The 15,209-nt window shown below is 44.5% G+C and overlaps 1 protein-coding gene across 5 annotated transcripts in view; it reads left to right on the top strand.

Moving 5' to 3' along the window:
• The window catches only part of tenm1 (teneurin transmembrane protein 1), a 1,268,320-nt gene that overhangs the window by 1,004,006 nt on the left and 249,105 nt on the right, over positions 1-15,209 (top strand). For all 5 annotated transcript variants that reach the window (XM_085999260.1, XM_085999278.1, XM_085999249.1 and 2 more), the window contains one exon: positions 1,584-1,784. In XM_085999260.1, the coding sequence (XP_085855386.1) occupies positions 1,584-1,784 (201 nt within the window). The remainder of the gene's footprint in view (positions 1-1,583; positions 1,785-15,209) is intronic.

Consider the following 15,209-nt stretch of genomic DNA (forward strand, 5'->3'; position numbering starts at 1 on the left):
CTTAAAGGCACATACACTACACTCACCAACATGCTTTTAACTTGACCTCACAACTTTAGGTTTGGCGGTGACTTGTGACTTGTGACTGTAGGCCTCGGCTGCACTAGTCACTTGAGTTGGACGGAGCTCCCTAGCATTCTTAGACACCATCTCCATAGGTAGGACAATTTTGCATGCCATGTCAAACGTTAGGTTTGGAGTGTTCAGTAACTTGGATTGTGTGCGCTTATCCACCAGTCCACACACAAACTTATCTCGCAACGCACGATCCAAAAATGTGCCTAAGTTACAATGCAAAGGTTTTTAAGAGCTATAATGTACTCACTGATGGTTTCACTTTGTTTTTGGTTTCTGGTACCAAACTTATAGCTCTCTGCTATTTCCAATGGCCTTGGATCAAAATTGTCTTCAAATTTCTCGACAGTGTCTTTAAACGACACATCCTTCGCTTTCCCTGGCACGAGTAGGTTTGTCAATGTTCTGGCCTGATCTCCGGTAAAAAAATTGCTTTCTTCCATTCACAAATTACTTTATTTCGAGCTTGAACTTTCTCCGCTGCACCTTCGGTCTCAATAATGTTATCGGCCCTAAAAAACATCTCCATCCACTCAATGTAAGAACTGAATGCTTCGCAAGCTCGGTCATTCTTGTCGCCAAAAATGTAATATATGTGGGTAGAACAAATGAAGGACAGAGACACAGTGAGTTGCTAGTCAAGGTGCTTGTTTACTAGGCCAGAGCGAACTGAGCATGCTCATACTAAACTGTGTGACAAACCATGTGATAATACATTACCGTCCCCTTCTAAAAACTCGCCACCGATCCCATCCCCTCCCTGGCTACTGTTTGAAGGTGAACCAGCCCAACCCATTTTGATCCCGAGCTGAGTTTCCAATGTCATAACCTCTCCATCTACCACCGACTTCCACTGACATAACATCACTTGCCTCGGCTCCTGCCTCAGCCCATCTCCTGCTGAAACCATTGTCCATATTTTTGTCACCTCCAAACTCGACTAATCCAATGCTCCCCTAGCTAGCCTCCCATCCTCCACCCGCCATAAACTTCAGCTCATCCAAAACTCTGCTGCCCTCACCCTATCTCACACCAAATCCCACTCTCCCATCACCCCTGTGATTACTGACCTACGTTCCCAACACCTCCAAATTTAAAATTCTATCCTCATGTTTAAATCCCTTCATAGCCTTGTCCCCGCCCTATATCTGTGATCTTCTCTAGTCCTAGAATTCTGTGTTCCTATAACTCTGGTCACTTGAGAATCCTCCAGATCCTTTTCTCCTCCACCATTGGCGGGCATGCCTTCAACCTTCTAGGCTTTAAACTCTTGAATACCCTCCTGAAACACCCCTTCCTCGCCACCTCTCTCTCCTTCTTTAAAACCCTCCTCAAAATCTTTGACCAAGCTTTTGGTGATATCTCATTCTTTGGCTTGGTGTCGATTTTTTGTCTCGTGATGTTTCTGTAAGTGTCTCGGGACATTTTTCTACATTAAGTGGACTATTTTATTGCAAGTTGTTGTTGTTTACTTTTCCCTCAAACTGTTATTTTTCTTTTTTCTGTAGAAGACTGCTTGGATCCGACATGTTCTGGACATGGTGTGTGTGTACAGAGCGAATGCCACTGTGCTGCTGGCTGGAGAGGACTCAAGTGCGAAGCCCCAGCAGCTGTTTGTCATGAGCAATGCTCAGGCCATGGGACCCTATTGGCAGAAACAAATACCTGTAACTGTGACCACAACTGGACAGGTTCTGACTGCTCAACAGGTAATTACACATGTATTGTCTGCCGTTTTACAAAGTGCCGTTCACAGCCTGTTTTCTCTATTGGCATATGTATGACATTGAGCCAAATTTGCCCACATCAGTACTTGTATGGGGGAGGGGGGGTTGCAAATTGGAACTAGAGAGTGCACATTTGCCTGGTCAGTGGGGATTTTCCCATTTAGGGGCTCTCCAAAGAAGTCTCTGTTCAGTGCACAGCTAACACCCTGTTTCAACCAGATCCTATCTATGTTTTGCTCTGTAAAATGACACTCTGGCCTGTTCTGTTAGCTCTGATGAAGAGTGTCCATACGAAACGTTAACACGCCAATCTCCTTCACATGCTGATTGTCTTGCTGTGCAATTCCAGCATTCTGTTTTTATTTCTTATCTGTAGGAAATATCAATATCCCTCCCCCCCAAAAAAAATTCTAGTAATGGTAAAAATTGTCCATCCTTCCACATTATGTCTTAAGTTCTCTGTAAGGCTATTCCCTCTGTGTGCTTAATACAAAATATACAAAAATCCAAGCCTCTCATGCACCATCTTCATTTAATTCTGCATAACACACTGCACTGTCTTCAGACGATGCAGTACTCGTGTGTGAAATATCCTGCGATAGTTAAAAATTAAGAAGTTAGGAGTAAGGAGGGGAACTTTTTTCACCCAGGATAACCCAAGTTACCAAGGAAGTCCATCAAAGCAGATAGAATAAATGGGTTCAAGAAACAATTTGGTGCATGTCTAGAGAGAGAAAGGACTTGGGGATGGGCTTCTGGGGCCTAATAGCCTTTTCCTGTTTCTAAATGTTCTTCTGCTCTGTGTTCTTAATATAGATTTTCCATATGCAGACTTCTAGATTAAATTGAAGTGATGAGTTCTAGCATGTAGCTAAATACGTGGTAAGGCACAAACAAGCAGATGTCACAGAAATACTTTGGTAGATGTTGTTTTCATTGCAGTGGCATCTACTCTGCTCATTTATCAAGTCTGTATCATGATTACAGACACTTGAAATTACAGTGTAACCTTGGTTTAAAAATAGTAACTTGAAGAGGACAGGGATTTGTCAAGGAAGAGGAAACTGAGCAAACTGGATTGAATTTGACAGTTATATTGGAAGAGCTTGAAGCTGCTGATTACACACTTGATAATTTACCAGAGTGTGAAAAAACTGCATGGACTGGGTGCGACATTGTCTTTCAATTCTGAGATCTGGATTCATTAACAAGATGAAAGTCATGACTCTCAAATTCTGCTGTTCATAAGCGAAGAGAGTTTGGGTACTGGCCATAAGCCCATAGCCCAACATTGCATATTGGCCCGTATTTTACGATCGGAGGCTTCCTGCGTGCGAAGGCCTCCAATCTGGAAAAAATCTATGGACTTACCTGAGGGCTCCTGAGGTCCGGACACTTCCGCTCCTGGGCCTCTCCAACTCGAAATGCGCAGGGCCCACGTACCCCAGGGGAGCATGCGGTTCGCAAGCATCCCTGGGATCACATGGGCCATGGGGAGCCAATCAAAGAAGGGAGCCTCCCTTCATACACTTGACGGATAGACCTGTCAAATATATGAATGGAGATCACCCCCAAGAACACTGTAAAAACATTAAATAATTTTTTTAAATCACATTTTTAAAATGAGTTGAAATTACAATAAATTAAATATTTTAAACAAAAATTAAATTTTTTGAAAAAAATAATTAAAGTTTTTTACGGGACTAAACTTACCTTTATTTTAAAAAGTATTTTTTAAATGATAAATGAGTGAATTTTTTTTTTTTTACTTTTTTCAACTCTAATGCTGGTAAAAGCAGGCCTTGCGCGTAAGATTTCTAAGGGTTTTCTGCAGGCGGAGGGTCTCCAGAAAGCGGAACTATCCGCCCGCAGAGGCCCTTCTCTAGGGCAGGCGTCCGATCTGTCAAGAGCCTTGACAGATCGGAAATGCCGGTTTTCAGCGCATGCGCTGTGCATGCCTGAAACCGGCATTTCCGATGTCCCTACGGGTGTGTACACAGCGCATACCCAGCCATAGGCATCGGAATATACAGCCCTTTATTCGACATTAATTGGCAATTTCACTCAAGTATGCTTTTGGAGCTGTTTTCATAAGAACAGAGGAGATTACAGGATGATTTCATAGAGGTGTTTAAAATTATAAAGGGATGGGACAGGGTAGATAGAAACTGATTGTTTCCATTGGTTGAGAGGTCTGTAATGAGGGGGGAAGGATACAACATTTTGAACAGAGAGCAGGAGAAATCTTTTTAAACAATAGGTTGTGAGGCTGTGAAATGCAGGACTGGAGTTGGTGATTGAAGCAGAGACCATGTCAACTTATAAGAATAAGTTAGATAGGTAGTCGAAGGAAAGGGGGAATAAAGGGATATGGAAAGGGGGCACGCACATGGTATTAGGACTACTGCTCCTGTGGAGCATTAACACCAACAAGGACTGGTTGAGCTGAACGGCTCCTGATTTCTTTCAAATATACCTGTGGAAAATGGCTGGCCTGTTAAAAATGTATTCATTTTACTTTGTTGGACAGTACTAAAAAAAAATAATGTTAAATTCCATTCATCATATCCTTCAATCAAAATTACTATTTTCAAAGATCACCGATTCCTTAAATTGTTTAAAATGCTTCGGGAATTTCATAATAGAGAAGGATAGTTATATGGCAGTAGATTCATATCTGTGATCAGCAATCCATGTAAGACGGTGAGAGTTACTAAACCCTATTTCCAGTCTAACTTAACATTGTTGCCAATAAACAGAGAAACAATTTATATGCTCATATGAAATTTTTGTGCATTATCTTAGCGGATGTTTTAATCTGTTTAAAGTAAAAGGTTTAAAGCCTGCATTCACACATTATACAGAGGAATATTATCTGAATATGTTAACTAATTTCCTTTCATATCAACAGCAGTGATTTCTAGACTTATATTCTTAGCATCCTGCAAATATAGGGCAAAGCCAGCCAGACATATTCACATGAGATTGGACTCCAATAATTGTCTTGATTAGAGTTTTGGTCACTTGTAATCTTCTGTTAAAGTTGTGTCTCGTATTAATGTAAACAATGCAGAGTAGTTGTAATTACATGTGTGTTGGATTACAGCCAGTAGCAACATACCACAATCAGTGGTAAATATTTGGTAACATGACCCCAAACAGGATGAATCAAGCATGAAGTGTAATACAGTAACGCTAATGGGAATCAACATACAGACTACAAGGAGAATTAATGAGCTTCTAGTACTGTAGCACTTGTGGTGGAACCAAGTTTAAAAATTTCAGTCTATTTTGGGCATTATTTTCTGTCAAACCTGTTCGTTTGCAATTGAAGGAAATGGAAAAGAAATTGAGCGAGATGTAAAACTGGTGACCCATTTGCTTTCACCTGTTTTGCACCCATCATTAAAAGTTAAAATTACCCCTGAGGAGATTTGATTGCACAATAATTTTGAGAATATATTTATTTAATTTGATAATTTTAGTGCAAATTTAGGCAGGTCAGTTGATATTGCTTTCATCTGCTAGGATCTCAATAAAATGAGTTTGGGGCTTTCTGAATCCAGTTCCCTGCCTTGGACTTGGAATCAATTTGGTACTGATCTGATGGGCCATAAGGGTGGGTTGAGGGAAATGGAAATGCTGCAATATTCTCTCTTACTGGAGAGGCTAAGAGGTATTGCTCATACAATGTAAGATGCGATCTCTGACATATCTGTCTCTTGTTACATCTGACCTCCAAAATATTGTACTGTGTAGAAAATCTTTCCATACCAAAGCCCTACTGTCCTTGCAATTTTTAAATCTTAAAGATAGCCATATTTCAGTAACAAATGCAAAGCAGAGTGCCAATGAAATGGCCATCATTGTCACAGCATTTTACCCCTTCTCAATTGCATTAGTCCAAGTGATGGAATAATTAGCATCCGGTAATTATTCATTTCACTGCTGATATAAATGTATAAAGGAAGCCTCACCGTCAGTTTCTCTTTTAAAATTCAAACAATTGGGCTAGAATTTCATGTACCTACCGCCACTCCGTAGCACCATGAAATGGCGATAAAACGGCGGCCGCCGCTCTTTCGCCAGCTGGTGGCGGGTCCCACAACGGCTGCCATATTCCTCTCCCCCTTTGCGCTGCTGGTAACTGGCAGCACCCTGGGAAGAAAATGGCAGCATGGTGACATCACTCAACGTGCAATGCCGACTTAACGTCACCAACGCGAACTTCGACCCCAGCACTGGGCCCTAAGCACACCAGGTTAACCTGCCGATGTCTGCAGCTCTTAAAGGGGGACACACATCATTCAGTTAAGTTTGAATTTAAGTGTTTGGACTGTTTTTTTTTATTTTATTGAAGTGGTGGCTTGTGGTAATAGATGTGAGAAGTTTTTTTAGGGTGTAGGGAGTGCTGCTGGACACTTGCAAGGGCTCGGATGGTAAATGAAGGCCTTTGAGAAGAAAGAACATGCTGCGAATACTCAGCAGGTCATGCAACATCAATGGAAAGAAAAACAGAGTTCATGTCTCGGGTCATACTCGCAGAATCATACCTTTCAGCCAATGTCCCAAACTCCTCGATCACCATTCCTGGGTATGTCCTGTCCCACCAACAGGACAGACCCACCAGGCGTGGCGGCACAGTGGTATACGGTCAGGAAGGAGTGGCCCTGGGAGTCCTCAACATTGACACCGGACCCCATGAATTCTCCTGGCTTTAGGTCAAGCACGGGCAAGGAAAACTCCTGCTGGTTACCACCTACAGCCCTCCCTCAGCTGATGAATCAGTACTCCTCCATGTTGAACACCACTTGGAAGAAGCACTGCGCATAGCAAGGGCACAGAATGTACTCTGGGTGGGGGACTTCAATGTCCATCACCAAGAGTGGCTCGGTAGCACCACTACTGACCGAGCTGGCCGAGTCCTGAAGGACATAGCTGCCAATCTGGGCCTGCGACAGGTGGCGAGAGGACCAACACGAGGGAATATCTACTTGACCTCGTCTTCATCAGTCTACCTGTCACAGATGCATCTGTTCGTGACAGTATTGGTAGCAGTGACCACCACACAGTCATTGTGGAGACAAAGTCCCGCCTTCACACTGAGGATACCCTCCATTGTGTTGTGTGGCATTACCACCATGCTAAATGGGATAGATTCAGAACAGATCTAGCAGCTCAAAACTGGGCATCCATGAGGCGTTGTGGGCCATCAGCAGTAGTAGAATTGTATTCAAGAACAATCTGTAACCTCATGGCCCGGTATATTCCTCACTCTACCATTACCATCAAGCCAGGGGACCAATCGTGGTTCAATAAGGAGTGTAGAAGAGCATGCCAGGAGCAGCACAAGGCGTACCTAAAAATGAGGTGCCAACCTGGGGAAGCTGAAACACAGGACTACATACATGCTAAAAAGCGGAAGCAGCATGCTATAGACAGGGCTAAGCAATCCCACAATCAATGGATCAGATCAAAGGTCTGCAGTCCTGCCACATCCAGCCATGAATGTTGGTGGACCATTAAACAACTAAAGGGAGGAGGAGGATCCATTAATATTCCCATCCTCAATGATGGTGGGGCCCAGCACATGAGTGCAAAAGACAAGGCTGAAGCATTTGCAACCATCTTCAGCCAGAAGTGCCGAGTGGATGATCCATATCGGCCTACTCCTGAGGTCCCCACCATCACAGAAGCCAGTCTTCAGCCAATTCAATTCACTCCATGTGATATCAAGAAACAGCTACACGCACTGGATACAGCAAAGACTATGGGCCCTGACAACATCCCGGCTATCATGCTGAAGACTTGTGTTCCAGAACTAGCCGCGCCTCTAGCAAAGCTGTTCCAGTACAGCTACAACACTGGCATCTATCCGACAATGTGATAAACTGCCCAGGTATGTCCTGTCCACAAAAAGCAGGACAAATCCAATCCGGCCAATTACCGCCCCATCAGTCTACTCTCGATCATCAGCAAAGTGATGGAAGGTGTCATCAATAGTGCTATCAAGCGGCACTTACTCACCAATAACCTGCTCACCGACACTCAGTTTGGGTTCTGCCAAGACCACTTGGCTCCCGACCTCATTACAGCCTTGGTCCAAACATGACAAAGGAGTTGAATTCCAGAGATGAGGTGAGAGTGACTGCCCTTGACATCAAGGCAGCATTTGACCGAGTGTGGCATCAAGGAGCCCTGGTAAAACTGAAGTCAATGGGAATCGGGGGGAAAACGCTCCACTGGGTGGAGTCATACCTAGCACAAAGGAAGATGGTTATGGTGGTTGAAGGTCAATCATCACAGCCCCAGGACATCGCTGCAGGAGTTCCTCAAGGCATCTGCTTCATCAATGACCTTCCCTCCAACATAAGATCAGAAATGGAGATGTTCGCTAATGACTGCAAAGTGTTTAGCGCCATTCACAACTCCTCAGATAATGAAGCAGTCCATGCCCACATGCAATAAGACCTGGACGACATTCAGGCTTGGGCTGATAAGTGGCAGGTAACATTCGCGCCACAGAAGTGCCAGGCAATGACTATCTCCAACAAGCGAGAGTCTAACCGTCGCCCCTTGACATTCAACAACATTACCATCGCCGAATCCCCCATCATCTTCATCCTGGGGGTCATCATTGACCAGAAATTTAACTGGACCAGCCACATAAATACTGTGGCAACAAGAGCAGGTCAGAGGCTAGGTATCCTGCGGCGAGTGTTTCACCTCCTGACTCCCCAAAGCCTTTCCACCATCTACAAGGCACAAGTAAGGAGTGTGATGGACTACTCTCCACTTGCCTGGATGAGTGCAGCTCCAACAACACTCAAGAAGCTCGACACCATCCAGGAGAAAGCAGCCCGCTTGATTGGCACGCCACCTTAAACCTTCACTCCCTCCACCACCGGCGTACCGTGGCTGCAGTGTGTACCATCTACAAGATGCACTGCAGCAACTCGCCAAGGCTTCTTCAGCAGCACCTCCCAAACCCGCGACCTCTTAGACCTGGAAGGACAAAGGCAGCAGGTGCATGGGAACACCATCACCTGCAAGTTCCCCTCCAAGTCACACACTGGAAGTATATCGCCAATCCTTCATCATCGTTGGGTCAAAATCCTGGAACTCCCTACCTAACAGCACTGTGGGAGTACCTTCACCACACGGACTGCAGCAGTTCAAGAAGGCGGCTCACCACCTTCTCGAGGGCAATTAGGGATGGGCAATAAATGCTAGCCTTGCCAGCGATGCCCACATCCCATAAACAAATTTTAGAAAAAGGTCGACATGCTGCCTGACCAACTGAGTATTTCCAGCATTTTGTGCTATCATTTCACATTTACAGCATTCGCAGAAGAGGGGAGAGAAGACGCAGAAGGAAGGATGGACCCCAGACAGCCCCTTTGTGGCGGGGATATCCAGAATGGAATCACCTCCCTGCGGTCCCACTGGCTGGGCTGGCTGCCTCTTCTCATTGACTCACTGGCTGGGCAGGCTGCATTTCTTGGATGCGTGTGAGGAAGGCACACGGGTGGAGTTGTGCTGATGGGAGGGCAGGAAAGCAAGAGGTGCATGCCAAAAGGAGGATAACGTGCGAGGATACCCGCATCTTGTATCCTTTCAGCCCCGCCACTGGCTAAGGGCTCGACCATGCCCCTGCCAAGAATGGCCTGCACCGTCTCCTCCAAGGGGGTGAGGTGATGATAGGAATGGGAGAAGTGTCTCACCGTTGGTGCAGATTGTTGGCAAGTGAGTGGTTGGGGGCCATGCATTGAGCAGTGTGTGAGGCTAGTGGTGCAGTTGATAGGTGACAGCTTCTGAAGATGCATTCACTGACCTTGACCAGTGGTCTGAGGTCATGAAGCTTCATTGGGCATTGGAGCCAGGTGGTGGGGGTGACACTGCAGGCAGTGACGGCCTTGGTAATGTACTCCCACATTGTTCTTTCTGGAGGGCCTCCTGGCCCCTGTGAGTAGAGGGCCACTCTTGTAGTGTTGACCCCCTGAACAAAGCTGGAGTGGTGTGTGTGTCACCCTCAGTGCCCCTTCCCTGGCTTGATGAGCCATTTGTGTTAGTGCTGAGGTAGTTTTCCCATTTGTTGAGGTTAGGAAGGTAATTCAGTTTTAACAGAGTTGCACGGAAGGTGAGCGCTGTGCCACCTGTCTCCACGCCCCCCAGACCAATGTCACTCGGTTATCGTTGCGGCTATTTCCAGTGGCCGTTAACTGCAGTTGTCGGTAACACCAGCACTTTGCTGGCGAACACGAATTTTCCCCCCCTTGAATTATGATTGATATTGTAATTTCCTGCCTTTTTTTTTGTTAATTTTGTGAATAGTTTTTTTTTGCTTAATGGGAAAAGACATAATAAAGGGAAATACTAATTAAAATTTTTTTTTTTTAAATAAAGGGAAATACGATATTTTTACCACTTATACTCTATATGACGTTTTGAATAGTGTAGGTTAGACACTGGCCTTTCACCACTGGGACTTAGATACAAATCCATCCAGACTAATGGGATTAAAGTCTTTCCTGGCAATAAGGCTCTGATGTAAAATCAATCTAAATTGCTGTTATTTCGCCAATAATTGGGACTAAATGAGTAGTATGTGTACCAGCTTAGTTCAATTGGGGTTATCAGGAGTTTAAAGTTTGAGCTCCATATCTGGTTGGCATTCCAAGGGAGAGCTGCACTACTGGCAGTGCCATCCTTTAAATGAGATGTTAAACTGATAGCTTATTCGCCTTTATTGAGCTTTGATTGGTGACTTTCACTATTGGACAAATGTCACTGTCGATCCATCACATTAGACTACTCCAATTATGAATGGCTGAGGACAGTGGAAAAGCAGGCCACGTGGAAAGCAAGTGCCAGGGAGATAGGAGTCGGAGGGAGCGACAAGAAGGGAAAGGACCAAATGCTGGTGTGTGAAATTAAAAATGTACAAAAACAACAAAGCTGTTGACTTTGTGTCTCCTCTGCCATCCATCACCCAAAATATTAAAGCATTATTACCACGAGAATCTCTCCCAGTCTCAGGACAGCTTTTGTGGCAAACGTGAAAGAGAATAAAAATTCGGCTTCAGTTTTTATTCCAAGCGTTTCATTGATACAGTTTTACAAAACTGTGCAACAGTGATCCGCTTAAACGTGCCACTCACAAAACATTGCCATTTTTTTCCCAACAGTAAAGTGCAGCATTCATTCTGTTAATGATACAATTTTCTAAGGATTAATGTTTCGTTACTAAAACACATATTCTGAAGGAGAAAAAACTTGCGTCGTGGACCTAAGCAAACAAATTATTACAGGCATAAATTATAAATGAACTATAAATTAACACCAATGGTTTAATAATGAATTTGGTGGAAGAAACAAACTAATGAGCACATTTTAACCTACTTGCTTCACATGTTCCATTTGTAAATCACTAAGAACCCTGTGCGCTGTCATCACACACTGCCCCCAATATTCCTCTTGTTGACCAGACACAATGGAGTGGAAAAGGAGGCATTGGGGATGATTTTTCAACTGCATTCTAAATGGCATGGCTGGCAGTTGAAAATTGGAAAAAACTTGCCTACCCATTGGCCACTCAAGGTCCACCCAAAGTGATTTTCAGGCATTCCTCTGCATAAAACTGGCAGAAACTTAATTGTCCATGCAAATCGAGGTCCTATGCCCATTTGCAATTTTCAGTAGCATTGATTGGAGCATGCCCGATGCATACTCTGCCGAGTGCTACCATGTGTGGAATGGCCTAATCAGCTGTTCTTCAAGAGACCGCTGTTGGCTGCTCAAAAACAGGTAAAGTTTCAGTTTTAACAGAGATTTTCAAGGGTCAGGAGGAGCATTGATGTTCCTCCTAACCTGTCAAAAATCGACCCGCATGATGTCTGACCTTGTGCGCAAACCCCCCACACCCTCGGATTACCTCCTCCCTCCTTTTCACTTACCTGCACCAGCTGGGCTCTACACTTGAGCCGAAGGAGTTCTGTCCCTCTCCAATTGACAAGCAGCTCGAAATGCACCAACAACTTGCCGCTGATATCGAAATGAGGGCCAATCATAAATATTGGATGAAAGATCAAAATTATACCCATTATTATGTCCAGTCCGTACTGCCTTTTCATGGATTTCCCCAAAGAGGCAGACCCGAGCCAGTGCCCAGAATCATAGAATCATAAAATAGTTACAGCACAGTAGGAGGCCAGATAGTCCATGCCGGCTCTCTGCCAGAGCACTTCAGCTAGTCCCACTCCCCTGCCTTTTCCCCATAGCCCTGCAATTTTTTTCCTTCAGGTACTTATCCAATTCCCTTTTGAAAGCTATTGAATCTGCCTCCACCACCCTTTCGGGCAGTGCATTCCAGATCCTAACCATTCACTGCGTAAAAATGTTTTTCCTCATGTCACCTTTGGATCTTTGGACAATCACTTTAAATCTATGTCCTCTGGTTCTTGATCCTTCCGCCAATGGGAACAGTTTCTCTCTATCTACTCTGTCTAGACCCCTCATGACTTTGAACACCTCTATCAAATCTCCTCTCAATCTTCTCTAGTCTAAGGAGAACAACCCCAGCTTCCCCAGTCTATCCACATAACTGTAATTCCTCATCCCTGGAACCATTCTTGTAAATCTTTTCTGCACCCTCTCAAAGGCCTTCGCATCCTTCCTAAAGTGCGGTACCAAGAATTGGACACAATACTCCAGTTGTGACCGAAGCAATGTTTTATAAAGCTTTATCATAACTTCCTTGCTATGCCTCTATTTATAAATGTAAGAAGTCACACAACACCAGGTTATAGTCCAACAGCTTTATTTGAAATCACAAGCTTTCGGAGCACTGCTCCTTCGTCAGCAGTGCTCCGAAAGCTTGTGATTTCAAATAAAGCTGTTGGACTATAACCTGGTGTTGTGTGACTTCTTACATTTGTCCACCCCAGTCCAACACCGGCATCTCCACGCCATGGCTTCTATTTATAAAACCCAGGCTCCCGTATGCTTTTTTAACCACTTTCTCAACCTGCCCTGCCACCTTCAATGGTTTCTGCACATATACCCCCAGGTCTCTCTGTTCCTGCACCTCCTTTAGAATTGTACGATTTAGTTTATATTGCCTCTCCTCATTCTTTCTGCCAAAATGTATCACTTCACATTTTTCTGTGTTAAAATGCATCTGCCACATGCCCGCTCATTCCACTAGCCTGTCTATGTCTATGTTCACTATACTTCCAAGTTTTGTGTCATCTGCAAATTTTGAAACATGTGCACCCAAGTCCAAGTCATGAATATATATCAAGAAAAGCAGTGGTCCTAGGACCGACCCCTGGGGAACACCACTGTATACCTTCCTCCAGTCTGAAAAACAACCGTCACTACTACTCGGTTTCCTATTACTTAGCCAATTTCATATTCTTGCTGTCACTGTCCTTTTAATTCCATGGGCTTCAACTTTGCTGGCAAGCCTATTAAGTGGCACTTCATCTAACGCCTTTTGGAAGTCCATGTACACCACATCAACCGCATTGCCCTCATCAACCCTCTGTTACCTCATCAAAAAACGTAATCAAGTTAGTTAAACACAATTTGCCTTTAACAAATCCATGCTGGCTTCCCTTAATTAATCCACACTTATGCAAGTGACTGTTGATTTTGTCCCAGATTATCGTTTCTAAAAGCTTCCCCACCACCGAGGTTAAACTGACTGGCTGTAGTTGCTGGGTTTATCATTGCACCCTTTTTTTGCAATTCTCCAGTCCTCTGGCACCACCCCCGTATCTAAGGAGGATTGGAAGATTATGGCCAGTACCTCTGCGATTTCCACCTTTACTTCACTCGCATCCTAGTATGCATCCCATCCGGTCCTGGTGACTTATCTACTTTAAGTACAGCCTGCCTTTCTAGTACCTCCTCTTTATCAACTTTTAGCCAGTCCAGTATCTCAACTACCTCTTCCTTCACTATGACTGGCAGTAAATTCTTCCTTGGTGAAGACAGATGCAAAGTACTCATTTAATACTTCAGCCATGCCCTCTGCCTCCATGTGAACATTCACTCCCTTCACCACCGGCGCAATGTGTCTGCAGTGTGTACCATCTATAAGATGCACTGCAGCAGCTCACCAAAGCTTCTTCGGCAGCACCTCCTAAACCCGCGACCTCTACCACCTAGAAGGACAAGGGCAGCAGGCGCAAGGGAACACGATCACCTGCAAGTTTCCCTCCAAGTTACACACCATCCTGACTTGGAAATATATTGCCATTCCTTCATCATTGCTGGGTCAAAATCCTGGAACTCCCTAACAGAACTGTAGAAATTCCTTCACCACACGGACTGTAGCGGTTCAAGAAGGCGGCTCACCACCACCTTCTTGAGGGCAATTAGGGATAAGCAATAAATGCTGGCCTTGCCAGCGACGCCCACATCCCAGGAACGAATATTTAAAAAAATGTGTAGGTCTTGTTTTTGATCCCTAATTGGCCCCACCCCTCCTTACTACCTGTTTAATATTGACATGCCTATAGAAGAATTTTGGATTCCCTTTTATGTTAGCTGCCAATCTATTCTCATACTCTCTCTCTTCATCCCTCTTAGTTTCTTTTTCACTTCCCCTCTGAACTTTCTAGATTCATCCCGATTCTCACTTGTATTCTCAACCTGACATCTGTCGTAAGCCCCTTTTTTCTGCTTCATCTTACTCTCTATCTCTTTCGTCACCCAGGGAGCTCTGGCTTTGGTTGCCCTACCTTTCCCGCTCGTGGGAATGTACCTCGACCCGAACCATCTCCTCTTTAAAAGCAGCCCATTGTTCAATCACAGTTTTGCCTGCCAATCTTTGATTCTAATTTACCCGGGCCAAGTCCGTTCTCAACCCACTGAAATTGGCCTTACTCCAATTTAGTATTATAACTCTAGGTTACACCTTGTCCTTTTCCATAGCTAATCTAAACCTTATGATACAATAATCACTGTTTCCTAAATGTTCCCCTACTGACACTTGACCCACCTAACCCATCTCATTCCCCAGAACCAGATCCAGCAATGCCTCCTTCTTCGCTGGGCCGGAAACGTATTGATCAAGAAAGCTCTCCTGAACACACTTCAGATATTCTTCCCCCTCTCTCTGCCCTTTACACTATTACTATCCCAGTCTATATTAGGATAATTGAAGTCCCCCATTATCACTACTCTATAAGCCTTGCACCTCTCTGTAATCTCCCTGCAAACTTGCTCCTCTGTATCCTTCCCACTAGTTGGTGGCCTATAGAATACACCTAGTAGTGTAATGGCACCTCTATTGTTTCTTAACTCTGACCAAATAGATTCTGCCATTGACCCCTCCAAGACATCCTTTCTCTCCGGCACTGTAATATTCTCCTTAATCACCCCACCTCCTTTCTTTCC

The sequence above is a fragment of the Somniosus microcephalus genome, chromosome 1 (assembly GCF_052327205.1).
Source record: "Somniosus microcephalus isolate GS21.2 chromosome 1, FLI_Smic_1.0, whole genome shotgun sequence".
Classification (NCBI taxonomy): Eukaryota; Metazoa; Chordata; class Chondrichthyes; order Squaliformes; family Somniosidae; genus Somniosus; species Somniosus microcephalus.